We start from the raw sequence: 26,895 nt of genomic DNA on the forward strand, positions 1-26,895 counted from the left end.
AAATCTAGTGGTGCCATGTAAAATAGCCTTATCATCGTCTCCAATATAATGATTAATTAATGGTGTGGAACATTTCCTTACAAATAATCCTCACAAATGCCCAGAAGAACAATTGGCTGGAAGGGATGCAACTAAAATCTCAAGAGGATGCAAAAAGCAATCCATTGTCAAATACAACAGGCTCTTGTGCATTCTCACACAAGGGTACTTAACTTGATTATCATATTTGATCCATTCATTAGTTGTTCACTTTACACCCATTCACATCTCTCTCCTCATATTTTCCATCTTATGGAATATGGGACGATATTGCTGTTGAGGATGGAACTGGTTTCAGAATGGCAGGAGGTTGTTGAAATACTTTCTATTTGCTCAGATCATATAGGCAAATTTGTCAAGGATATTTTAAGGACATTCGCTTCCACAATGAAACAGTTGATCCTAAAATTAAATTTGAAAATTAACTATTGCACAATTAAAAATGTAAAATTTGAAAGATGCAGATGTATTAAAATGACAGTTTTTTGAAGTAGGCAGTGGAGTCAACAATGAAGGAAAGTGTAGAATCATATTTACTGTATGCATGCTCAAAATTGAACAAATGCTAACATGAATGGATATACAACAATATCTACGTGGGAGACCTTTTAAGCTTGAACAGTTTACATCTTAATTACATAGGTAAGTGAGCACAAAATTGTTTTTACTGGCATCTTTTGCTGAATGATTAGCTAAAATATTTTTTTTAAAGCAACATTATTGTGTATTGGATGAATTGTGTAAAACCTTAAAAAGGGTAGTCAGGGGTAACAGCACTTTTTTAAATCTGTGCTAGAACTTCAGATAAAAATGTTGGACAATGGAATGGTATTAATCATCAAAACTGGATATCATGCTGGATATCATACTTGTGGTCACTGCCAACAAAATCAAGTCAGTGACTTTAGACAAAGTTTCACAAGTGTATTATTCCATCACTTTTTTTTTTTAAAAAGGCTCTTCAAAGATGATCAAGTACTCGTGTCTTTGTAATTTTGTTTAAAGTGAGCAAGAAAAAATAGGTGATGAAGGTGAGTGCAGAAGTTTAATATAGTGAGACGCTCAAAAATGATTGGCCATATTTGTCACAGTCATCCGCCATCGTTGTTCTCTTAAGGCCGAGCTAATAATAGGCCTAGCTAATAATAAAATAACATGGTGTTGTTTGACAAAATTATGTGCCATAGCTGACAGTAACATAGTGCCTGCCATATTCCATCGAACAGTTTCAGAGAGAATTATTCCAGAGAAAGAGAAGTGTTGTATTGAAAACAGAGACTTTCAAAGCTAACATTTAAACCATTTTGTTTAAGAAGGAACTGCAGATGCTGGAAAATCGAAGGTAGACAAAAGTGCTGGAGAAACTCAGCGGGTGCAGCAGCATCTATGGAGCGAAGGAAATAGGCAACGTTTTGGGTCGAAACCCTTCTTCAGACTGATGTGGGGGGGTGGGGAGAAGAAAGGAGGAAGGAAGAGGAGGAGCCTGATGGCTGAGGGAGAGCTGAGAAGGGGAGGAGAGAGCAAGGGCTACCGGAAATTGGAGAAGTCAATGTTTATGCCGCTAGGGTGCAAACTGCCCAAACGGAATATGAGGTGCTGCTTCTCCAATTCACGGTGGTGCTCACTCTGGCCATGGAGGAGGCCCAGGACAGAAAGGTCGGATTCGGAATGGGAGTGGGAGTTGAAGCGCTGAGCCACCGGGAGATCAGGTTGGTTACAGCGGACCGAGCGGAGGTGTTCGGCGAAACAATCGCCAAGCCTACGCTTGGTCTCACCAATGTAGATCAGCTGACGTCTAGAGCAACGGATGCAATAGATGTGGTTGGAGGAGATGCAGGTGAACCTCTGTTGCACCTGGAATGATTGCTTGGGTCCTTGAATGGAGCCGAGGGGGGAGGTAAAGGGACAAGTGTAGCATCTCTTGCGGTTGCATGGGAAAGTGCCCGGGGAGAGGCTGGTGCGGGAGGGAAGGGAAGAATTGACCAGGGAGTTACGGAGGTAGCGGTCTTTGCGGAAAACAGACGGGGGAAGATGGGAAGATGTTGCGAGTGGTGGGGTCACGTTGGAGGTGGCGAAACTGACGGAGGACTATTTGTTGTATGTGACGGCTAGTGGGGTGAAAGGTGAGGACTAGGGGGACAAGTGGGGGGATTGGGAGAGAGCGCAGTGTTACGAGGTATGGAAGACACCCTGGTGAGAGCCTCGTCTATAGTAGGGGAGGGGAAACCATTTTACTAGTTTCATCCAAACACAAGAGTGCAGATGCTAGAATCTTGAACATAAAACAATCTCCTGGAGGAACTATGCAGGTAAAGTAGCATCTGTGGAAGGAAATAGACCATTATGTTTGGGTCGAGACCCTTCCTCTGGATGTCCAGAGGAAGGGGCTAGACCTGAAACATTGACTCTCCATTTCCTTCCACAGATGTTGATAGACCTGATTAGTTCCTCTGGCAGATTATTTAATACTACTTTTATTGATCTTCAAAGATAAATGGGAAACATTAATATTTTGTAGGCCGCAAGGATTTTCAATACGATGTGAGTGCAATGAAACATTAAATGACCCGTTCTGACCAATTGCCTCATGCAACATATTTCCATTTATGGCCTCTATGGCAGCACGGTGGTGCAGCAGTAGAGTTGCTGCCTTACACCGAATGCAGCGCAGGAGACCCGGGTTCAGTCCTGACTACGGATGCTGTCTGTACGCAATTTGTATGTTCTCCCCGTGACCTATGTGGGTTTTCTCCGAGATCTTCAGTTTCCTCCCACACTCCAAAGACGTACATGTATGTTGATTAATTGGCTTGTTAAATGTAAAAATTGGCCCTAGTGTGTGTAGGATAATGTTAATATGCGGGGGGTCGCTGGTCGGCGCGGACCTGGTGCGTCAAAGGGCCTGTTTCCGCGCTGTATCTCTAAACTAAACTAAACAAACTAAATTACAATGGTTGGGAAATCCGTAAGAAACCCATATATTAGTTGACATCAAAAGAAACAATATATCATGAACTAAATACCAGAAGGACACATTAGATTACTACATTTAGATTAGATTTTTCCACAGAATAAGAATGAGAATATTGTGTTTATAATAAACAAATCCGTGCAGTGATGATGAAACTATGACATTCATTGTTTCTACTGTTCTGACAATATTAGCACCGGCACATGTGCAATTAAATATGGAAATACTGTAGTTACTCCTCCTCAGAGTCGGCTGTTGCAGACTTCACGGACTCTCCATAAACTTTAAGATTTAAACTTTAAATATGATCTTGATCCTAAATCTAATGATAGCGCTATTGTTCTGAAATTTTTAACGTGTACGTAAATAATCAAGAAAAGAGATGGATAATGTAATTCAGAAATCAATAAACTATTAATTTAATATGATGTGCCACAGGGCTTAATACCCATTCTAAATGTTCAGGTCTAAATATCACAAAACAAATCATAAATACTACATATATGTTTTGGGACAGATTGCCAAATTTTGCCATAAATCTTACATTGTGTTTCATATTAACTTTTGTTGTGCAATACCTGTGAAGCTATTTTATAAATTTATGCTAATGCCATTCATTCAACCATCCGCCTGTGACTCGGGTAAATAGACCAACTTGGTAAGTTTACCATTTGATGCTAATATTATTACTCATGTTATGAATATTGGCACATTATTTGATGACAGAGAATGTCATTTGTCTTCCAAGCTTCCAAGAATACATTGATTATTATTTATCACCTCACATATTCCCATCTGCACCCCTTTCCGCCTTCCACAGAGACCATTCCCTCTGCAACTCTCTGGTTAACTCCTCCCTTCCTACCCAAACCACCCTCTCGCCAGGTACCTTCCCCTGCAATTGCAGAAGATGCAATGCGTGTCCCTATACCTTCACCCTCGACTCTGTTCAGGACCCCGCCAATCCTTTCAGGTTAAGCCGAGGTTTACTTACACCTCCTTCCACCTCATCTACTGTATCCATTGTTCAAGATGGGGGCTCTTACATGTCAGTGAGACCAAATGTAGACTGGGCGATCATTTCGCTGAACACCTTCGCGAAGTCTGCCTGAACCTACCTGATCATCTGGTTGCTAAACACTTTAATTCTACTTCTCATTTCCATACAGACCTTTCTGTCCATTGTCAGAGTGAGGCTAAACGCCTTGTCTATATCTCTCGTTTCTCTTATCATTGTCTATATCTCTCGTTTCCCTTATCCCTAACTAGTTTGAAGAAGAGTCAAACTAAAAACGTTACCCATTCCTTCTCTCCAGAGATGCTGCCTGTCCCCGCTGAGTTACTCCAGCTTTTTGTGTCTATCTTTGATTATTATTCATCAGGCCGTTGACTCCAGAACTTTATTGATATTTAGCATTAGATATTTATAACTTTTATTTCATTGTTTAGTACACAGGCTTGGGGATCTTCAAAGATTATTTGTATATTTGAGCTGTTCTTTCCCATTAATTAATTATTTCTATCATGGTATACAACTGATTATATAAAAATACGATGGGAATATTTCCAGCAAAAAAAAACCTAACATTTTTATATACCCAGTGGGTATATTTATTATGCAATATTTTGCTTAGAAAGTGTGTAAGTTTGTGTGTTTATTGTTCATCATTTGTAATATAAAAGTTGCCACTGAAAAATAGGCTATATACTCAAAATACATGTAGGTAAGGCAATGCTTCAAACAATTCATACCAATTAATGCATTAATCTAAAGGCTTGCCATTTAAATTCTGTAGTGAACATTTTTATTATCAGACCCTGTTTATGATAATTTGCAAACTCTAACAGAACTTAAATTAATACATGAGCTTCTGGAAATACATAATGGTTTGTATCTGAAAATGTGTATTTGAAAATAGAAATGTAATAACATTTTATTCCTTAAAACTGCAAACAGATTTTGTGTTTCTGGTATTTCTGCTTTTATCGATCATATTCACAAATAACAGTAAGGGAAAGTCAATAGAGAAGTTTATCCAGCAGTAAAGAGCAAGTAAATTAGAAGGAAGAACATGCATGGCTATCTTGCAGTGCGACGTACTGCCCAAAACTGCTCTAAGCTTTTCTGTGAGACAAGGTTTAAATTCCATATCCATAGCATCACAAACTGGTTTATTTGTAGCTGGCATAATTTAAGAAATCTAACCTAAATAAAATATAATTGTATGAGCATCAGTCCGTGACAACCTTTCTCTTGTTCTTGGTAAATATTTATTCTTCGTTTATTTTCAGGCCTTTAAAATGGGCTCTTCCTTTGAGCTACTGACATAGGGTACTTAGACACAAAACTAAGACATAAATATTACTGTTTGAAAGCAATAAAAAATGCAGAGGCTGGAAATCTGAAAGAAAGACAGAAAATGTTGAAAACAGTCAGCAGATCAGGCAGTATCTCTGGAAAGAGAAACAGAATTAACATTTCAAATCAAAGATTCGTCATCAGAACTGGGAAAGAGACAAAACATGTAAGTAATAAGTTTCTGGGAAGACAGAGAAGGAATGGATAGGGCAAAGTGAATATCTGTGCTTTGATGAGGTTTGGATTGCTTTGGGTTAATGGTGCAGCCAGAGTTTAATAATACAAATATGTGTACTCTATGAAATGAAGAAAATGTAAATGTTCTCTGATTTGAATAGACATTTACTAACTTTTACCAGATGATGACGATATTTTCTCTCAATTACACACATACATTATAATAATGTATACTTTTGAAGGGTGAATTTTTTTCACGCAAAATATATTTGCAAAAAGCGGCATTGGATTTGGTAAACTGTCTTGCAAATTGATTAGACCATGCTGCTTTTGCTCTTGTGAGGGATGGTGAATTATTGATTTTTTGTTTAATTGAGATGTCAACTTGACACATTTTTATTTAGTAATTTATGAATTGCAATAAAGAAACGCTTTTTTCCATGAACTGGTCAAGAAAGATGCCTTGTCCCCAAGCAGGATATCAGCAGGTATTTTTAACATCCCTTGCTGCGAATCATCTTATAACTGAATTTCGGGTTGACAGTGCATGCACAATTTAATGGGACATATTGAAACCTGTTATTTCCATAATATTTTCTGGTATGTTTAAAGAGGTCCATAAGTTAATGATTTTGTTTAACTGTAAATGATACAAATCTGAAAGAACATACTGGAAGCATTTAGCAAGTCAGGCAGCATTTGTGGAGAATGGAACAGTTCATGTTTCAAATTAATTACATCATATGGACCTCAAACATCACTGTTATCTTATTTTTTGAATGAGTGATGTTATAATTACTTCTTTCTGATTTGAGTAAGTTTATATTCTACAGTTTAAAGAATTTGGAAGTTAAAAACCAAACATTTGCTATCTTCAGAGTTAGCTCCATATTATTATGTCATCATGTCCTGTGAATTCACTGCCCTTAATTCCCATTAATTTCTCCGAAAAAGTTCTTAATGAATGCTCATTTCCTTCAATCATTCCTGCACTGTAGACACATAGGTCTCTTTTATTCTTTCAATTACCTTATCATCTATTTGAAATGAACTTCATCAACACATTCCATTTTGTTTTTTGACACTGATTAGCTATGATTTTTAATTGCTTCAAACTACAGTACAATGTTTTTATCATTAACCCTGGTATGAGAAGGCTAGATTAATTTACCAAGAGAATCACAATTTTGTTTAGGCTATCCAGAGAGTATTTTAAAATTAAAAACAGAATTCAGTCCAAAAACAAAAAATCAAAAACACAATGTGAAGAGAGAGCAGCGGCAGCTAAAGCGCGCCAGCGTCCACGCTCCCTTCACGGCAGCCATCTTGGACAAAGACTAACAGGATTACCATACAGACAAAAAATCATCCCCCCCCAACAATGGATACCACTGTGGGGGAACGCACAATGTCCAGTCCCCAACCCCAAGTTCACCCCAAAGTCAGGCCTATTAAGGCCATCGCTATTGTCTCTACGGAGGCCCGATGTTCCTGGCCGTTCTCACCGGGTGGTGTTGCTCCGGCGTCGGGAGAGTCCTCTCAGCGGCTGGGCCACCTGGAACGGCCGCTTTCTAGCTGGAGACCGCGGCTTCCGAAGCCGACAAGGCCGCGCCGGTTTGGAGCTCCCAGGCTCCCGATGTTGAAATCGGCGCCGCCCGCTCCGCTCCGCAGACTCGCAGCCCGGAGGTGTTGAACACGGCGGTCACAGCTCACCGGAGCTCCAGCGCGTCGATCCAGCACGGCGACCCAGGCAAGGCATCGCCCTCTCCACTCCACGATAGCGCTCCAGCGCTGTGCCGCCACCGAGGCTGAGGTGCTGGGCGGTCCCCGCCAGGAAACGGCGCTCCAAGCCCGCTGGTAGGCCACGAGGACGGGTCGACGGGCAGCCCGGAGAAAAAGCTGACTCACCGACCAGGTAGGGACCTAGAAGTAAAATTGACCCCTACCCCCCACAGTAAAAAGTCCATATCTCCAAACATCACTAAACAGGACTCACTAAAAACTTTAAAAAAAGCGAATTAAAATGGATGGCTGCTGGCTAGCAGCCGTTTCCCAAGATGGCTCCTCCTACTGTTGTAATGAGAAATGGTGGACCATGAGCAATGACTTTGCAGATAAGATATTAAGATGAGCATGGCAGGTCTTCCCTTTATAGTAAATATAATAAATTACATGTACAATCTTGAAAACAAGCGTGAAGGTTATCCTTCAGCAATTAACCAATATTTCACACAAATAATAGGATTAAAGCCAACGAGTCTAAGTGGGACCCATTGGGTCCCTGTCACATGGGAGGCCTGGTCCCCCAACGCAATATTCCACCACGCACCCGTTCCTCCAACGCAACCCGTTCCCCCAACGCAATATTCTACCACTCACCCATAACCCCAACTGTGCAGACGTGATCATTTCCACTCATCCCCAGCGCTCCCTCACCTCTCCCTCCCTCTTCTTTCCCCTACCCACCCTCACTCCATAACTTCTCTGCCCTCCCTATCCCCCCCTCCTATCCCTTTATCCCTCACCTCCCCCCACTACTCGCCTCCCCTATCCCCCCCCCCACTATCTCCCCTCACCTCCCCCACTGCTCTCCTCTCCCCCTATTCCCCACTACCTACTTCCCCACTTTCCCCTCTCTCCCTCCCTACCCCCTCCTCTCCCTCAATCCCCCCAATCTCTCTCCTCACCTCCCTAGGATCTTGAGGGTGCCGCTCCTTTCCCTCCTTGCATGCCTGGAGCAGCATCGCCACCGCCCTCAAAGCCAGGCTCAGTGTCCAGGCCTCGGATCCTCGGCACGGCCTCTCCCCGCCCCCGGAACCAGCCGCATGGGCCCGGAGCAGCAGCCGTCGGCCTCAGCGCCCAGGCCGTGGATCGTCGGCACGGCCTCTCCCCGCCGCTAGAGCCGGCTGCCGCAGATACAGCCCCAGCGCCTAGGCGGCAGATCCCCGCGAGCCCGGAGCATCAATAAAATGGAAGTAATCTTACCCGTGTCGCCGTTGTGAAAAAAGATGTTGACCTGAATTCTGGAAAGGCACCAACTGCACAGGCGCGGCTGAGGACCCGTTGGGTGCCCTCTGTGACGCCGATGGGTGTGCTTAAAGACGCACACGGGAACCCTCCCCCAACTGCACATGCATGGGTGGAGGTGCTATTTTGTTAATTTAAGTTTTAAATGTTAATAACTTTTAAAATATACCATCAATCTGAACAAAACTTACACCATTTACACCACAGGACAATGGTGAGTAAAGTGGGCCAAAAATTGTAGCGCTATCGTGTACCATTTTTGCGCAAATAGAAGTAAAACACAAAACCTACATACAAACAAACAAGATGAGGGTTTTAGTAATATATATAGATAGATTATCTTTCAAACATAACATTGCTCTTTGAGATAACTTTCTCAATGTAAACTGGCTTTTCTACCTTGCAAGGAATTGTCAAATATTATTGTATTAAAAAAATATTGATTGGCTCATAAGGAAGTTTAGACATGCCGACAACATGACAAATGTTACATAAACACGTCTTTCATGGTTATAACGCTAGATCTGGTTCAGTTCCTCATTACATAATTGCAACTGGCAAATTTGTGTATTATTCATAAAATTTTATGAGCATTGTTGTGTTGATGATTACCCCACACAGAGCTTGCATACTTCTTCCAAAATGTCATTGGCAAATGGCTTACTGCATGATTGCAAAGCAGATCCCAGTGTTTATTTTCTCGAAACATAGAATATAGAAAATAGGTCCTTCAGATTGCAGATCTGCCAGGGATGGCGATATATCACATGTGAATCAAAATAGTGTAAATAAAGAAAAACTAATAGTACATCAAAAATCTATTCTTAACTTCCTTCAATGGACAGGAACCAGGCTTAAAGCATATTAACACCATGTGAATAAACATCAAGACAATAAACAGCACCATCAAGGCTACCTTGATGCTGAAGTGGTAACACTGAAGCAGAAGCACACATTTTCTGCACACCAAGGTCAACTACGATAGAGGTATTGTTACATCGAGATGCCAACACTTTCTTTTTGAGCACAATCTAATTTAGTCTCCAGCATTTTAAATTGAAAACGGTTAGTGATCTGTTGAGACCACTCCTAAGTGGTTTTACTTTATCAATATGTCACTTATTATTTGACCCTATATTCCCCCTGGAATATAAGGGGATGAAATGGTCATATTGGATTGAAGCATCTTAGATACCACAAGGGCAAGAAAGGCAGTTTATAAATCATCAGATTAATGTGTAATGATTTCCCAGACCTTATGGTTTCTATGTCTATCCCTTTGAGAGGTTTGTCATTTGGATGCGTGGTATTTTTTTTGCAATTTTGTAGTTTATCTTCATGCTGACATTGCTGGTATGTTCAGTAGCCTCGGTTACTCCAAGTCAGAGGATTTTCAGGTGAAAATCAGGAAAACTCACAGAAAATGCATCAATAACTTAATAGCATAAAGTTAGTCAGAGTTTGAGGAACCAGCGGAAATTCTGCCCCAAAGGCGTTGATACAGGAGGAATATTAATAATCGAAGTATTACATAATTGTTATGTTTAACTGTTTTATTATGCAGAAACCACATTAAAGTGAATGTGAACTTCCAACACACGCCCTCGCCTATCTTTTTCTTTGGAATTAACATGGAAAGAAAATTGGCGGAATTGGGTTGGTTCCTCTATCCGTCATTTAATTTTATTATCTGGCAAGCTGAATGGTAAGAAACCACAAAACATGAAACGGGACACTTGTCTTTGTTTGGGTTGGGAAAATCAAAGGAAATGTTGTGGTTTAAAAAAAATAATTTTCAATGTCATTTTCTTGGGTTTAAGTTTACATTTTTACTCTGTACTTTTTATTTCAAAGCAAATCGGCCATTCAATATAAGGGAAGCAATTCCAGTAGTTCTTATTATTCTCTTACACCCATCAATTGCTATTTGGTTCTTTTTGCCTACACCAAGAGATGAATTACAATAGCTAATAGACAATAGGTGCAGGAGTAGGCCATTCAGCCCTTCGAGCCAGCATCGCCATTCAATGTGATCATGGCTGATCATCCACAATCAGTCACCCGTACCTGCCTTCTCTTCATATCCCCTAACTCCGCTATCCCTAAGAGCTCCATCTAACTCTTGAAAGCATCCAGAGAACCAGCCCCCACCGCCCTCTGAGGCAGAGAATTCCACACCAATTCCAGAATTCGAACATATGACAGTCTTGCCATTCCGGGAATTAACCTCGTGAACTTACGCTGCACTCCCTCAATAGCAAGAATGTCCTTCAAGTTTGGAGACCAAAACTGCACAAACTACTCCAGGTGTGGTCTCACTAGGTCCTTGTACAACTGCAGAAGGACTTCTTTGCTCCTATACTCAACTCCTCTTGTTATAAAGGCCAACATGCCATTCGCGTTCTTCACTGCCTGCTGTACCTGCATGCTTACTTTCAGTGACTGATGAACAAGGACCCCAGATCCCGTTGTACTTCCCCTTTTCCCAACTTGACACCATTTAGATAATAATCTGCCTTCCTGTTTTTGCCACCAAAGTGGATAACCTCACATTTATCCACATTAAACTGCATTTGCCATGCATCTGCCCACTCGCCCAACCACTCTCAATGAGCTTGACTTTGGGGGTGTGGGAGGGAACCCAGATGAAATCCCCATCAGAAGTATGTTATATTCTAACAAAACGTTAATTTACAACTTACTTGATATTTTCCCACTTCAAAGAGATATTTTTTATTGTCACCTAAGTTGTAGGTGACTTGTGAGGATGGACATTAGTTTTACATGGGAAAGCAGAGACCAAAGCATTCCTTTTATAATTTGAAGAAACAATATGCATCTCCTGGTACCACATGGCACATTTAATCTGTTTGGATCTTTATTGGCAAAGAACCATTATCTTCGTGATGCAGGAAACTCATCAACAATCTCTTGCTCATGCATCCAGAATAAAGCTACTCTTTAAATGTTGTAATCAGGAGGATGTTTAATAATAATAATAATAATATATTTTATTGTCATTGCACATATATGCAACGAGATTTGGTATGCAATTTCCATCCTATGTCATAACTTAAACTAGTAAAATTTAGATTTAGATACCCAGAGAAACATGATTCTCCTCAATGCCTTGCCAGATTCACTAATGTCTTATATTGTCCTCAGATATGCTCGTCCCTCCAAACCTGTTGTATCCATGTACTTTCTGTAAACATAAAACGTATTAAAACATATGATCAAATATTAAACATATTCTCATGGTTAAATTCCATAATTTAATAATGAGTTAAGCTCAGGCTCCTATAAACTAAAGCTTAAGTAGGTATTGACTCCCCATTGAAGGCCTGAGTGAGTGGCTTGCACTGTTAGCAGAACAAACAAACTGCTGGAAGAACTCAGCCGATCAGCTAGCATCTATGGAGGAAAATGGACAGTCAACATTTCAGATTGAGACCCTTCCTCTGGACATGCGAATTCTGCAAACAAGCTTGTGTGTGCATTCGAGTTTTTGCAAGGTATAAAGAAAAATAGTAAGTTTTATGAGGTGTAATGTTGAGGGATTACGCGAAGAACCCGCCAGGACGCATGCGTGTCAATCTTCAAAGCAGCGGTGTGAAATCACAGATAACAGTAAGTGAACTGAACATAGTAAGATTAGAGAAATAGGATACCAGTTGAACTTTATGATCGAGGGTGGGCATGGAGGGCACGTAATCCCTCAACGTTACTCCTCATAAAATAAAGATCAAACTTCAAACTGGTAAGTTCTCGTTTAATCTTACTATTTTACTTCGGAGTCACGTGAGTGACTACGTGAAGATTTTAAAGCTCTGTGATTTCATGCCGTGGAACGAGTCCATGCGGCACAGTCTGCCTTAGTTGACTAAGGGAGGAATTGTGTTAACGTATTAAAACATGAATCAGACATTGAAAAAATTATGATGAATTTATTAACAAACAAAATGATAGCCCCTTTTATATGGGGTAAATCATAGTACAGAACGTAAAATAGATTCTGCAAATGTCACAGGTTTGATTATTATTATAATATAGTTGAAAGGTTTTTTCTTTGGACCATCCCGCTGTCCTTTGTGGTCCATGGGTACCTCCAATCCCTTAGCTGCCGATGTAGCCTCAGCCCTGGTGGAATGTGATTTAAATATGTTAGTATCCACCCCGGCAGCCGTCAAAACCTGTCTAAGCCATCTGGAAATAGTTTGTACAGATACCCTTTTATGGGGCTGTTTATGGCTGAGCAGTAATGCCATCTCATTGACTATGAGCTGTTTAGTAATCTCCATGAACAGTAATAAATGCATCATAACGCATAGACGATCATCTATTGGGTAAGCTCTGAATTCCAATGTGTGGCCTGATGATTCCGGTCTGTTCTGTTTTACCAATTCGTAGATGAAAAAGGTTATTTTGCTCGTTGAAATAGCCATAGTGTCCAACCTTAATTTATGTAACGACTGGGCTCTTTGTGCCGAGACCAATGCCATCAGCATGAATATTTTTTTAGTTAGTCTTTGCAGGGACAGAGCTGTTGCTGGTGACCAATTCCTCAGTAGCGTAAGAACTACACTCACATCCCAGATATGGGAATACCAGGTCCTAGGGGGATTGGTATTAAATATTCCCCTCATTAGTTTGGTTACCAGGGGGTGAGTCACGACAGAATGACGCTCTGATCCTTGCCACAAATATGCTGAAAGGGCACTTCTGGCGCAGATTATGACACCATAACTGAGCCCTTCATCATAGTGAAGGCTAGCCAGGAATTCCAGAACAGATATTATGTTTGCCGTACAGTACGTGATGTTGTTCCTAGAACAATATTTCTCCCACTTCCTGATGTAAACCAGATATTGTTGTTTGGTGGACTGCCTGTGAGCCGCTGTGATTATATTCATAGTTTGGTCCGTCAGCCCCAGGTCCAGAAGTGGTTTCTTTAGATTCTTCAAATCAACAGATTTGTCCTGTTATGGCATGGGTGGCTTTCCCCCGTTACAGGATGAATCAACAAATCTGGCCGTTTCGGAACGGAGATACATGGCTCTCAGACCATGTCGAGTATCACAGGGAACCATGGTTGAGTAGGCCAATCGGGCACTACCAAAATATCAGACGCCGAGTCTTGTTGTATTTTGCGTAAAACCCGACTGATGACGCAGAAAGGAGGAAATGCATAGAAAAACAATTTCCCCCAGTACAGCGAGAAAGCATCCATCGCTGCTGCCCCAGGGTCTGATTCCCAAGAAACATAATTTGGCAACTGGTGATTAAGCCGAAATGCAAATAGATCGATATCTGGTGTTCCATATCGTGCTACAATATCAGCAAACACTTTGCGGTTCAACATGCATTCGATGTTGTCATTGAATTTTCGTGACCTGATGTCTGCCACTGTATTGAGTTTACCAGCTAGGTAACTAGCTGATATCCAAATATTTTTATGAATACACCATTGCCAGATTGTGTTAGCCAGATCATCACATGATATCGATTTAATTACACCCATATAGTTAATATATGCCACCACGGTGGTGTTATCAATCTGTAGCCAGACGTGCAGGTGATGCATTTCTGAACAGTATGCCTTTAGCCCATAGAACGCACCTAACATTTACAAGTAGTTTATGCCAAGTGCCTGAAGTAAAAATGCCTCATGTGCATCCCATCTACCTCCACAACTGGAAATGGAATTAGTAGCACCCCAACCGTGAGCACTGGCATCAGTTTGTAGCACCACTGAAGGGTTGCTGACATTGATAGGGCTGGAACAATGCCAAATGTTTTCCCTCCACCATTGTAATTCCAAAATTGCTTTGGTTGGTAGCTTAATTGACCTATCGAAATGACCAGTATTAACTTTGAGTGCTTGCACCTTTGCCCATTGTAAATTTTGGTAATGCAAAGGTCTAAACTGTGTGATTGGAAAGGCAGCCACAATTTTGCCAATTACCCTTGCTACCAGTCGAATAGATGGTTCACTGATGTAAATGAGGTTGTTGCAGGCCTCAGTTAAGTCTGCTGCCTGGTCCTCGGGTAAAGTCACTGATATGTGAACTGAATCAATGGTGAACCCTAAGTAATCCATAGTACTTGAAGGCGTTAGCTTAGATTTAACTGGATGGATGATGAACCCCAGTTTTTCAAACAATTGTTTGGTGGCTGATACAGCTGATTTTGCTAAATCCAAAGTTTTCCCCACAATTAATATGTCATCTAGGTAAGCCATGACCATATGTTTCTGTTTCCAAAGAAACGCTAGGGCTGGTTTCAAAATTTTGGTAAATAGGCTGGGGGCAGATGTTAATCCATAAGGCAGTGCTTTATACTGCCAGAGCTGCCCCATCCAGTTAAACTTTAAATATCACCTTTGATCCTTCCATATAGGCACGGAATAGTATGCATCTTTTAAATCGATGCAAGCCATGAAGTAGCCTTTGGAAATCGATTGTTACACAAAAAAGCTGGAGAAACTCAGCGGGTGCAGCAGCATCTATGGAGCGAAGGAAATAGGCAACGTTTCGGGCCGAAACCCCATCTTCAGACTGGAAATCGATTGTTTGGCAGTAACAAAGGTTTCCATTTTGAAATGAATATACTGCACAAATGTATTCAGTTTGGTCAAATCTATAATGATGCGGCAACCACCATCTTTTTTATTTTTTGTAAAGATATTTGACACGAATTCCAGAGAGTCGTGTTGGGCTCTCTCAATTACCCCCTTAGCATATAGCCTCTCCAGCTCAGCATGTGCTTCCAGTTTTTCTTGTTGTGAAAGCACGAATGGTCGGTTCGGTACATTCTGAACCGGAGGATGGTTTTGTGCACAAATTCGATTGTATATCCCTGAATACTGTGCAGGATATAAGTGTCAGTACAGGTGCACAACCTTTTATCCGAAAGCCTTGGGACCGGACACTTTTCGTAATTCAGAATTTTTCGGCTTTCGGAATGGGAAGATTTTTAGCGTAGATTTTAACGGCTGGCTCAGTGGCAGAGTGCTCGGTTCATATCCGCAAGGTCACGAGTTTGCGCCTTGATCCCGGCAGTTACTCGATCGCGAGTTTGAGTCTTCAATGTAGTTTTTTCTTGCAGAATAGGAGAGAATAGGGAGGGTTAGGCTGGGATCATTCTCTGCGAGATGATCTTAGTGTGGGAGACAAGTGTAGGAGAGGTGTACTGACTGTGTGGGCAGAACTTTGGAAGTGATTGCCCACCATTCTCAAAAGCCGCTGTGTCTCCCTGTCCCTCCAACTCCAGAGGAAGCCGCTCCCCGATGGGCCGCTACAGCGACAAGTGGCAGTTCGCCCACAGCCCGAGCTGCGCCCCCTCATCCACAACCCGAGTTGGAGCGGGGCTGGGCTAGAGTTGCTGCTGGCTGTGAGTCTCTGGGATCTCCGTGCTTGCAGTGGGCCTGGGGGTCGGTGTCCCGATGAGGGGGCGCAGCTCGGGCTGTGGGCGAACTGCCACTTGTCGCTGTAGCGGCACATCGGGGAGCGGCTTCTGGTGGTCCTGACGTCAATCAGCTCCTGTCCAGGGGGTGGCCGGAGACGTCAGGACCAACAAGAACCCGTTCCCCGATGCGCCGCTACAGCGACAAGTGGCAGTTCGCCCACAGCCCGAGCTGCGCCCCTTCATCCGCAACCCGGGTTCCTCTGAAGTTGGGGCTGGGCTAGAGTTGCTGCTGGCTGTGAGTCTCTGGGATCTCCGTGCTTGCAGTCGGTGTCCCGTTGGTCCTGACGTCTCCGGTCACCCCCCTGGAATGGAGCTGAGACTGGGAACTGTACCGCCCTTGCCCCCTCCCTCTGCAACTGCAAACAACTCCACAGTTCCCAGTCTCAGCTCCTGTACAGGGGGGTGGCCGGAGACGTCACAGCCCGAGCTGCGCCCCCTCATCCGCAACCTCAAGACCAAGACGCACCTTGCACACCATCAGCTTCGGTCCCTACGGGGACAGCGGAGAGCATGTTCCTCTGGAATTGGAACGGGGCTGGGCTGCTGCTGGCTGTGGGTCTCTGGGATCTCCGTGCTTGCAGTGGGCCTGGGGGCCGGTGTCCCGTTGGTCCTGACGTCTCCGGTGACTGGCACTGGCTCCGACGTGAAGGCAGTGCAAAGCCCCCGCGCCGGTGCAATGGGCGGGGAGCTGGAGAGGGGAGGGAAGGGGTCACACATATGGCCGGGAAGCAGAGGGGTGTAGGTGGGGTGAAACTGAAGGGAGCGACAATTTGCTGCTGCCTGCCCGCTGAGTTAGAAAGTTCCCACACAAGACTCACGATACACAGTGTATCGTGAGTCTACCATGGGAACTTTTTAACTCAGCGGGCAGGCAGCAGCAGATTGTAAATTATTAACCCTCCCGCGCAATATACCCTCACCTTCTCTTTTATGAATGGGGATTTAGTTCCCCTTTCTTCGACGACCGACCGGAGGTTCCGCTGTCACCTCTGCGGGCCGCCCTCGGTGAACGTTTTCAAGGACCTTTCTTCAAGGACCGAAAAAATGTCGCTATTCGGAGCTTTTCGTTATTTGGATCGTCGGATAAAAGATTGTGCACCTGTAGTTATAGCACTCCATGCTTCCCAAAAGAAGTGTAACCTACCACCAATTTGTGTATTAATTACACTTCCTGTTTTTTGGAAGGAACCAGACCCACCTACCTCCATGGTTACCAGCGGAGTGTTTATTTCTTCTTCTGTCGCCGTAGAGGTCGAGGCGCCGGAGTTTGGGGTTTGCACATCTTCCATGAAGGCCGGTCTGGGCCATGACCTAAAAAAGACCTCTGTCCTGTTTGCCCGGCCTTTGAGCTTTCACCAGCTTCTGTGTATCTTGCTCTGCTGGTGGGTGCATAGGGGTGCTGTCGCCGTGTGTAGGAGGTCCTGCCCGATGCTGCCTTTACGAGCCCGACGGCTTTAGCCTCCTCGTCGAGCTCTTTAACCTGTTTAGACTGGTTGCCCCTAAATAGTAATATTAGTGTTTTTTTACCACCATGTTTGCACAGCCCTGCAAACTTGGGGTTTAAGGCTGGGCAGATGGTGTTCCTCCTGAGACTATTAATCTCGAACTGCGTATTACAGAATAATGCCAGAGCGTCTTGCTTTGATTCTGACATCTCCTTACCATCCATTGACCGGGCAAATGCTGTGATTCCTGAAGTCAATAGCTTTAGGATTTTTTGAAACTTGACCTCCTGGCTTCTGACTCCCTCCTCAATGTACCCCCAGATGGAACTGTTCACCACGGGAACGTTGAGGGAGTCACAATTTACTGGTGCCATATATTTGGCAGTTGTGCATCACAGCCTGCCCTTGCAGCTGATTAAATGAGAGGTAGTCTATACTTGCTGCTAGTTTGTGTTGCAATGGCTGTCCAGTCTGCTCTGGTAATGCAAATTTGGACACCATATCCATCAGGTTTTCCTGTTCTTGCACCCCCAGCACACTTGTTGAGTCTTCAGCTAACCCCTCTTCAGAGCCAGCCCAGAAATGGCTCTGAGTGCTCCCCTCTGTCGTGGGAAATGCACTATGCAGCCTTGGATAAGGTGCTGCCATGGGTATATTATATGACCCATGGTGACTAGACTACATCTCCCGGAGTCTGTCACGGTGGAACATCTGCTTCATAAGCCGCTTCATGCGGCCTAAGCGATCACGATTGCTAGCCGCCCGCGGCGTTTCCTCACAGCCTGACTCGTCCGAGTCGACGGACCTGTCGGTTTTTTGTTTGGCCTTCCCGCCCGGCCGTGGTGTTGATCTGGCCGGTGCAGGTGCCAAGTCGGGCACTGCTGATCGCACTATAGGCGATTCTGGTGCAGTCGGCCGCTGCTGGCTGTCCGCAACTCCGCGGTCCTCCCCAGCCAGCTTAGTCGCAGCCCTTGTGGACTTCTTCGTTGTGTCCATGGTTCTTCCTGTAATACAGCACAGGAAGAACAAAACGACCACAGAGTAATGCACTTACCTGCAGGTCTCGGTTTTAAACTTACCGCTGCGGGGGAACGCTCCACCCCGCCTGTCGTTTCGCAATGCGTGATGCGTCCCCACGTAGTCACTCACGTATCTCCGATGTAAAATATATATTACAATCCATTTGATGCCACTACTATTCCCAGCAGTCTCAAATTTGTACGTTTATGGAAGACATGGATTACATTTATAGAAATTTCATTTGCACAAATTAGGTTGATAAAACTCTTAATTATACTGTGCTAAAAGTTGCACTGTGCACATGAAATTTCATTTGCAGAATTGTGGTAACTTTACACAGCAATATATTGTATAAAGAAAGCAAAATTGAAAAAAATACACTTGTATAATGTGCTAATTGTTGGATTTTTCTGCTAGGTTCACTTATATTAAAAATTTGGAAGCAAAGCTTCGGAGGCCAGCTTTTGTAATACATGTGTTCAATGACACTCGAATGCAAGGTGACAAGGGAGTTGTTGCAACTATTGATCTTCCTGAAGGTAATGTAATTGATATTTTCCACAACCATTTTACTATCATACCAATTATAGCAGTACTTTTACTAACTGACATATCTCTAATTTTGAATTATTCTTTCCTGTAATTTACAGTAGCAACAAAATGTAAGGATTAATTTTCTGACTTTCCACATTTAGCAGGAACATTCTAATTAATTCTCTGAAAACAGTGCTTTCCATAAACGGATGCCTCAAGAATTGGAAATTGCATTTCTATTAATTCTCTCTTTAAGCTTCATATTTTAAACCAGCTGCCAAATCAGAACATTTCAAATTACTTATTCCATTTTCCAGTGAAAGCATTCCCCATATTCTTTCAAATAATTATTTTGAATTTATATTTACTCAAAGCAAGCATCTTGAGTCATTTAACCTTCCGGTCCTGGATGATTGTTGAGTGATGCACCGGAAGACAGATAACGTCATTATGATCCCACTATAAACTCTATCCTTGGATGAATCACTGCACAACTTTCTCACTTGTACAGCAGTGAGATGTATTATAAAGCTACATTCATCCATCATTTATGTTGGCATTTAAATTGTGGCCACAGTCTAAGATGATGCCATGGTAATCAATTACTACCATAAACATCAAAAGGTAATACTTTATTTATAAATTTGAGCCCCACAGAAAAAAACAAGGTTAATTGCACTTCTATTGGGAGATACTGTATTGTCTGTGTGTTGGAGATTATGAGCTTCTTGGGGTTTTACATTATTAATTTATTAACAAAGACAGATATCAAGCAATTGTGCTCCTTCCTCAGAGTGCATGCTTGATTAAATTGGGCACGCACCAAGGATGACTAGCAGGATACCATTCAACTTTTATTTATATTTTCTTGGTTCTTGGTTTCTTGGTCCTCCAAAATATTCCAAATGGAATTTAAACTGACTTTCATGTGACTTTCATGTGACTTTTTAGACAAAGATGAGACTCCTTAATATAAATGGAACAGGGAAACTATTTGTGTAAAGACTGAGTGTTTATAGTTAACACTAAATAAAATATAAGGATTTGGGAAGAGAGCTCAAGTAAGATAGTGAGATAGAAGATTGGCTATGCTTGTACGGAATCACGTCTGAAGGTCAGGATGGTTTCTACCTGCTCCTATTTTCTACATGTCTGAGTTTTAAAAATAATCATGCACATGACATCCGAAAGGCATTTGACTAAATTGAAATAAATTATTTTAATTGTATAAATTCTCTGTGATATTATATTTAGAATATTGGCAGTAATTTTAAGCGCCCTGATTTTAGAAGAATATTAGTATGTTGGAGAAGATTAATTGGGTGAATTGTGCTGTTTGGGATCAATTCAATTTTGTTATTGGGCTTATTTGTTTAGAATGAGTATCAAACTGCATTGATGCTGCAGCCCTGAAACACTGATCCAACCAATCTATTTACTTGATCTGCCTCCTATCCCTTATCAGTAGATCTTGTTATTCCTTTCCAACTAATGAGTCTGCAAAACTTCCTCTTGAATGTATCTATGTTCTCTCCTCCATTACTCCCAATAGAAGATAATTCCACACACTCTGGCTAAGATTCTCCTCAATGCCTTGCCAGATTCACTAATGTGTCTTATATTTGTGGCCCTCAGATATGCTCATCCCTGTAAATGGAAATGTTTTCATTATCGTAGAATCATGCAGCATGGATGCAGGCCATTCAACCCAACTCGTCCACATCAACAAGTGTGCATCCTTCCATAAGAATCCCATCATCGAGCACTTCTATGCTTAGGCACTGTTTTATTAGTGTCAGTAACTTGGCTTCAACTCTGGGTGAAGTAGGCACCCCTCATGTCCCCTCCAAATCTCTTCCTCTTATGCTAAATCCGTGTCTAATATTATCTTCCTCTGGTATCTAGAAACAATTCCTACAGTCTTCCCCTTTTATAGTTAGGAGTGTAATCTCTGTACTTTTGTAGTGAATGTCCCGACCAATGAAAGCCAGTACCCCATATGCCTTACAAACCACATAATCTATTTGCGTTCCTACCTTCAAGGATCTATGGACTTGTATTCCAAGATCCTACTGTTCCTTAATGCTCCCTAAGAAATTATCATTCTTGGTGTAGGTCAGAGTCGCATTGAGGATCCCAAAATCCATTTGTTTGTTTTAAACTACATCTGCTATTTTCCTCCTACCTTTACAATTCTCCTGTTGTTCCTCAAACAGAAACCAATCATTTCCCCTCAACCAACACTTATCTCCATCTGCTGGAACTTGTCCTTAATGGGCCATCCCACTGCGGCGACCTAATTGGCGAGTTTAGAAGACTTTGCCCTCGACTCATATTCGCAGCATGGCCGACACGAGGTCCTAGGAGATCTTTGTAACTCTCCTTCATGCTCACGAGTAGTCCCCGCATACTCGAGGCCTCTGCTAGGTCGCGGCGCGTTTTTCAACATGCTGAAAAATGCCTGCGAGTAAAAAAAGGTCACCATGAGACCATTTTTTACTCGTAGGTTTAGTCGAAGTAGGTCGTAGTAGGTTGGCATGTTATTCGTAGGTAATCGAGAGTAGTCAAAGGTAGTCGAAGGTAGTCATAGATAGTCTCCAACATAGTCGAAAGGAGGTCGAAGGAGATCGAAGGAGGTCATCTTCGCTTTCCACTATTTGGTGTCCAATTTTCCCGAAGCTAGTCGAAGCTAGTCTTCAACAAAGTCAAAAGAGGTCTTCTACATAGTCGAAGAAGGTCTTCAACATGACACTTTTTCAAACTCCTAAACTCTTCTAAACTCGCTAATTAGGTTGCCGCAGTGGGACAGCCCCTTTAACCTTCACAACCCCTTTTCACTCCTTCAAAAGTGTAGCCATGAGCACTGACATTGGTCCCAGCTATGCTTGTCTTTCTACACGAAATTGCTGGAGAAACTCAGCGGGCCATCAGTCTGAAGAAGGGTTTCGGCGCGAAACGTCGCCTATTTCCTTCGCTCCATAGATGCTGCTGCACCCGCTGAGTTTCTCCAGCAATTTTGTGTACCTTTGATCTTCCAGCATCTGCAGTTCCTTCTTGAATGCTTGTCTTTCTGTTGGTTTCATTAAACACTCCTTCCACAAATATCCCGGCACCAACCCATTTTTCTCCATTATATCGGTGACTGCATCGGGGCTGCCTCCTGCACCCATGCAGAACTCACTGATTACACTTTACTACTAATTTCCAACTTTCCTTCAAGTTCTGTCTGTGACACCCATCTCCTCTTTCTCCATCTCACTGTCTCCATTACAGGAGACAGACTGATGCCTACTACAAACTCAATCACTCCCATAGCTACCTTGTGTTACAGCTCCTCTCACCCTGACTCTTGCAAGGCCACAATATATTACTCTTAAATGTCCTCTTTCTTCAGTAAACCTGTTGTGGATAGAGTCTTCACCCATATCTCTTCTGTGTTCTGCCATTCTGCTCTTTCTTCCGCTCCCTCCATCTAGTTCCCCCGGTCCTCACCTTTCCCACTAGCCTCCGCATCCAACACATCATTCTCCAACATTTCTGCGACCTTCAGCATGATCCCGCCACGAGTCAATTCTTCTCGTCCTCATCTCTTTTGCTTTCCATCGAGAATACTCTCTCCGCAAGTTCTTGGTTCACTCATTCCTTCCACCCAACCCACCCCTTCCTCAGGTACTTTGCCATGCAAACACAGGAAATGAACCACCATCCCTACACCACCTCTCTCATTTTTATCAGGGATCCCAGAAGCCCTTCCTGGTGAGACAGAGATCATATGCCTTCCAAGGGCTGCTGGAATTCCTGATTACTGAACAATTTAACTCCCTTTCCTATTCTTATACCAACCTTTCTGTCCTTGGTCCCATCCATTGCCAGAGTGAGGCCATACTCAAAAATGGAAGAACAGCGCCTGATATTCCACTTGGAATTCCACTTGGCCATCAACCCAACAGAATAAATGATGAATTCTCTCATTTTAAGTATTTCAAGTATATAATTTCCTGCCTCTTCACCCCATAATGCACACAATTCTCCCACCATCTCCATCCACCTCAGTTACTCTGAGAAATTTTCACCTCTGAATGCTCATCTCCCATCCCAGTTCCATATTTCCCTTTTATCTCCCCCTGTCCCCTCCCACCCATATCCCTCCCTCTGTCTTTACTTTTCACTCCTCTTCTTTCCTTATTAGTTTAGTTTAGATGTGTTTATTTTAGAGATACAACATGGAAACAGGTCCTTTGGCCCACCGACTCCATGCCGACCAACAATCACCTGAACAGTGGTTCGATCCTAGACACTAGGAACAATTTACAGCACCTGGAGAAAGCCCATAGTCACAGGGAAAACATGCAAACTGCATAAAGACGGCACCCATAGAGCATCGAACCTGTCTCTGATGTTATATGGCAGCAACAATACCACTGTGCCCCACCCTATCTGACACCCTGCTCAAAATCTTTGAGTTTTAATACTAAGGCAATCAGTTGATATTTTGGAAATTAAAATTCTGAAGTCCAATAACCCAATTTTCATCACATCTTTTCAATAGCTGCCCACATAATGAAGGGTCTCAAACCAAAACGTCGCCTATTCCTTTGTTCCATGGATGCTGCCTCACCCGCTGAGTTTCTCCAGCATTTTTGTCTGCCTTTGATTTTTCCAGCGTCTGCAGTTCTTTCATAAACTAACCATCTCCAAAATGATATGCCATTAGGACTCCTGACATTTAACCAGCTTCATTCACCAAGATAAGGTCCAGGAATGTTTATTCCCCCATTGGTCTATCTGCATTCACCATCAAAAATATCTCCTGGACACATCTCTGAGCTTTTAATACTAAGGCAATCAGTTGATATTTTGGAAATTAAAATTCTGAAGTACAGTAACCCAATTTTCATTACATCTTTTTGATATCTTCCCACATAATTATTCCGCTTTTTCATGTTGACTGTTGGGAGGCCTTTAAAGTTGTTGTCTCTGTGCCCAGCAAAGGAACAACATCTGTTTTGCTTCTAATCTTAACCCATATGGCCTCATCTGAGGTCCCTTCTGGGATATCCTCTCTCAATACTCAAGTAATACAACCTTTGACCAGCAGTGCAATATCTCCTTTTTAACTGCTTTTTGTTTCAGCTAAAAATTCAATAGCCCGTGATATTCAGTTGCGAGCCCAGCTCACCATGTCCCACTGATGGTAACAATATTGTGGATTCAGGTGTTAATTATATCTTCGAGTGGATCTACTTTACTTGTTACACTCCTTGTGTTAAAATGGATGCAGTTTAGCTTTGAATTCCCTTGATATTCACTTACTCATTTGTTTTGCTATTATACTCACAAACTATTTCACCACTTTCAAATCCATTCTTCACTATGATCACTTCTGCCTTTTCTCCTCCGTCTATACTTCTCTAAAGCCTTTTCAACCGTTCTTGCACTAACAGCCTCTCGGTTCTGCTACTATTCTCATAACCTCTTTTCATTTTCTCCAGACACTTAAATCTTTTAATAAAATGGAATGGAATAACCAAGGTTCTCTTCAATTTAAAAATGATTTCTCTGCTTCAGTAACAGGAATTTATTCAGGCTTCAATTAAGCTGTGATTATTGCTTATAATATATTCCAATTAGAGGCAACGGAATTAGGCAATCCTTATTTTCATAACAAAATACATAATCCTAACTAGATTTAAATTGATTTGGTAATTATACAATTTTAATTCTGCAAGTTTATTGTAGTCTCCTTGCGTTTTTTCATTCGTTCTTTTTGGGATCCACACTTTCTGGTTTGATTCTATCATAGATTTAGCAATTTAACCTGTTGTTCCCGATTCCAAAATATTCATATAGGTTCCAGCATGAAACTCTATGCAGCGCTATTTCCGATTTTATTCAAACTGAGCTATCCTTAAATCCTACTCTCTTTATTTTTTATAGCTAAACATACTCTGCAGCCTAGCACTTTACACATGCTTGAATGCTGATCATGTCTACTATACTGTATGTGTGGTATATCAATGACCATTTGAAAATCCAAATATGTTACAATCTCCATATTACCCTTTTTTGCTCTTGTTATTTCAGCAAGGTTGGCAAAGTACGACTTCATTTTTGAAATATATTCTAACTAGTCTTTATTATGCTTTATGTTTCTGTATATTTTTCTATAATAACATTTTCTATAATAATTTTGAGTAAAGATTCCAACATCTTTCCCAACATATATGTTTTGCTAACTTGTTTACAATTTCTAGGACGTCTTTCATCCCTTTAAATGTTGGAATATCAGTCAAATCTTTGAAGTACTGAGAATCACTATTTATATAAATTAAGGCAACAGATTTAACTTGATGTGTGAAACAAGAGGATATTTATTCAAAATTGCTCTGATCTCAAAAAACAGATTATCGGACAGATTCTCTTCATCAGAGGAATTAATATGTTGAGTAGCCTCCTTACAAAAGTAATTATTTATGCTATCTGTCAGTTGGGGAATTTAACACCAGTATCCTGCACGGTAGGTGGGGATACTAGCCACGATACTAATGAGGAACTGATCAAATAAATAATCTATTAGTCTGGGGATTGAACGAGGATGAAGGATCTTGATCCAAAATGTCACTACTTCCTTTCCCTCGACAGATGCCAGTTAACTCAGAACTTGAGGGGATGAGCTGGTTGGGTAGTCTATGGGTTTATCCTTTGGATAGGTTGGGTAGGATAAGGCTTTATCCCGTGGAGCGCATGTGGCTGAGGGGTTATCTTATAGGGGTGTAAAAAATCATGAGGGGAATAGATAGGGTGAATGCACAGGTTTTTTTTTACCCATGGCAGCGAAATTAAGAACCAGAGGACATAGGTTTTACGGTGAGAGGGAAATGATTTAATACAAACTGAGGGGTAACATCTTCATTCAGAGTTGTGGATATATGGAACAAGCTGCCGAAGAGGTAGTTGAGGCAGATACTATGAGAACATTTAAAGAACACTTGGACAGGCATGTGGATTGGAAGGGTTTAGCGGTATATGGTCTAAATGTGGGCATATGGGACTAGCTTAGTGCATCTTGGTTAGCATGGACAATTTGGACTGAAGGGATGTTTTTGTGTTGTATAACTCTATGACTCATTGTTCCACCAGCAGTTTGATTTTGACTCCGAGTTCTAACGTCTGAAGTACCTTATGTCTTTCTAGTTAATTATGGATCAGTTATTTACTTTCAAACAAAAATCAAATTAATTATTTACAATTTTCTCTCAGAAGCTAAGTGAGTTAGAGACCATTATATTATGTAATGCCTAATTTAAAATGACATTTAGCAGCATTATTAATTAATAAATAATTGTGAAAGCAATAACATGAATGGGATCGCAGAGATTACAAATGGCAATATTACAGAATATGCTTCTGTAACCTTGCTGCCACCTTATCCATGTCATCCATTCACAACTATGTCCAGATAGGAGGCATTATAATTGCCTAATAAGATTTGCAAATTTAATCTCTTTTATAAGATTTACTTTGATTACAGGTAATACAATAAAAGTGTTTGAGATTATAAAACAATGGTAGACAACTGGAGCTTTCTTGATTGTTAAAGGATAATTGCTGGAAAGCATAAATAGATATTTAAATGCAGGAGATTTAGAACAGATTTTAAATTACTGCTATCTTTTCCCTCTGTTTTGGTGAGGACATTGTTCTGGGAAAAGAATAGTTTTCATTCAAATAATTATAGTGGTCATTTGCAAGGTAATTAAAATTTTAATTGGCTTTGCAGATAATATTCTTATTATAGATGAGCAAAGCCAGCCTATGAGTAATTCCCTTGGACCATTTAATATTGACATTTTGCA

At 41.8% G+C, this 26,895-nt stretch overlaps 1 protein-coding gene across 1 annotated transcript in view; it reads left to right on the top strand.

Moving 5' to 3' along the window:
* Positions 1–26,895, top strand: part of si:dkey-256h2.1 (uncharacterized protein LOC337520 homolog) — a 151,453-nt gene that overhangs the window by 52,819 nt on the left and 71,739 nt on the right. The window contains exons 5-6 of the mRNA XM_055649926.1: positions 10,138–10,278; positions 18,923–19,044. Coding sequence (XP_055505901.1) covers positions 10,138–10,278; positions 18,923–19,044 — 263 coding nt within the window. The remainder of the gene's footprint in view (positions 1–10,137; positions 10,279–18,922; positions 19,045–26,895) is intronic.

This window comes from Leucoraja erinacea, chromosome 2 (assembly GCF_028641065.1).
Source record: "Leucoraja erinacea ecotype New England chromosome 2, Leri_hhj_1, whole genome shotgun sequence".
In the NCBI taxonomy this organism is placed as follows: domain Eukaryota; kingdom Metazoa; phylum Chordata; class Chondrichthyes; order Rajiformes; family Rajidae; genus Leucoraja; species Leucoraja erinaceus.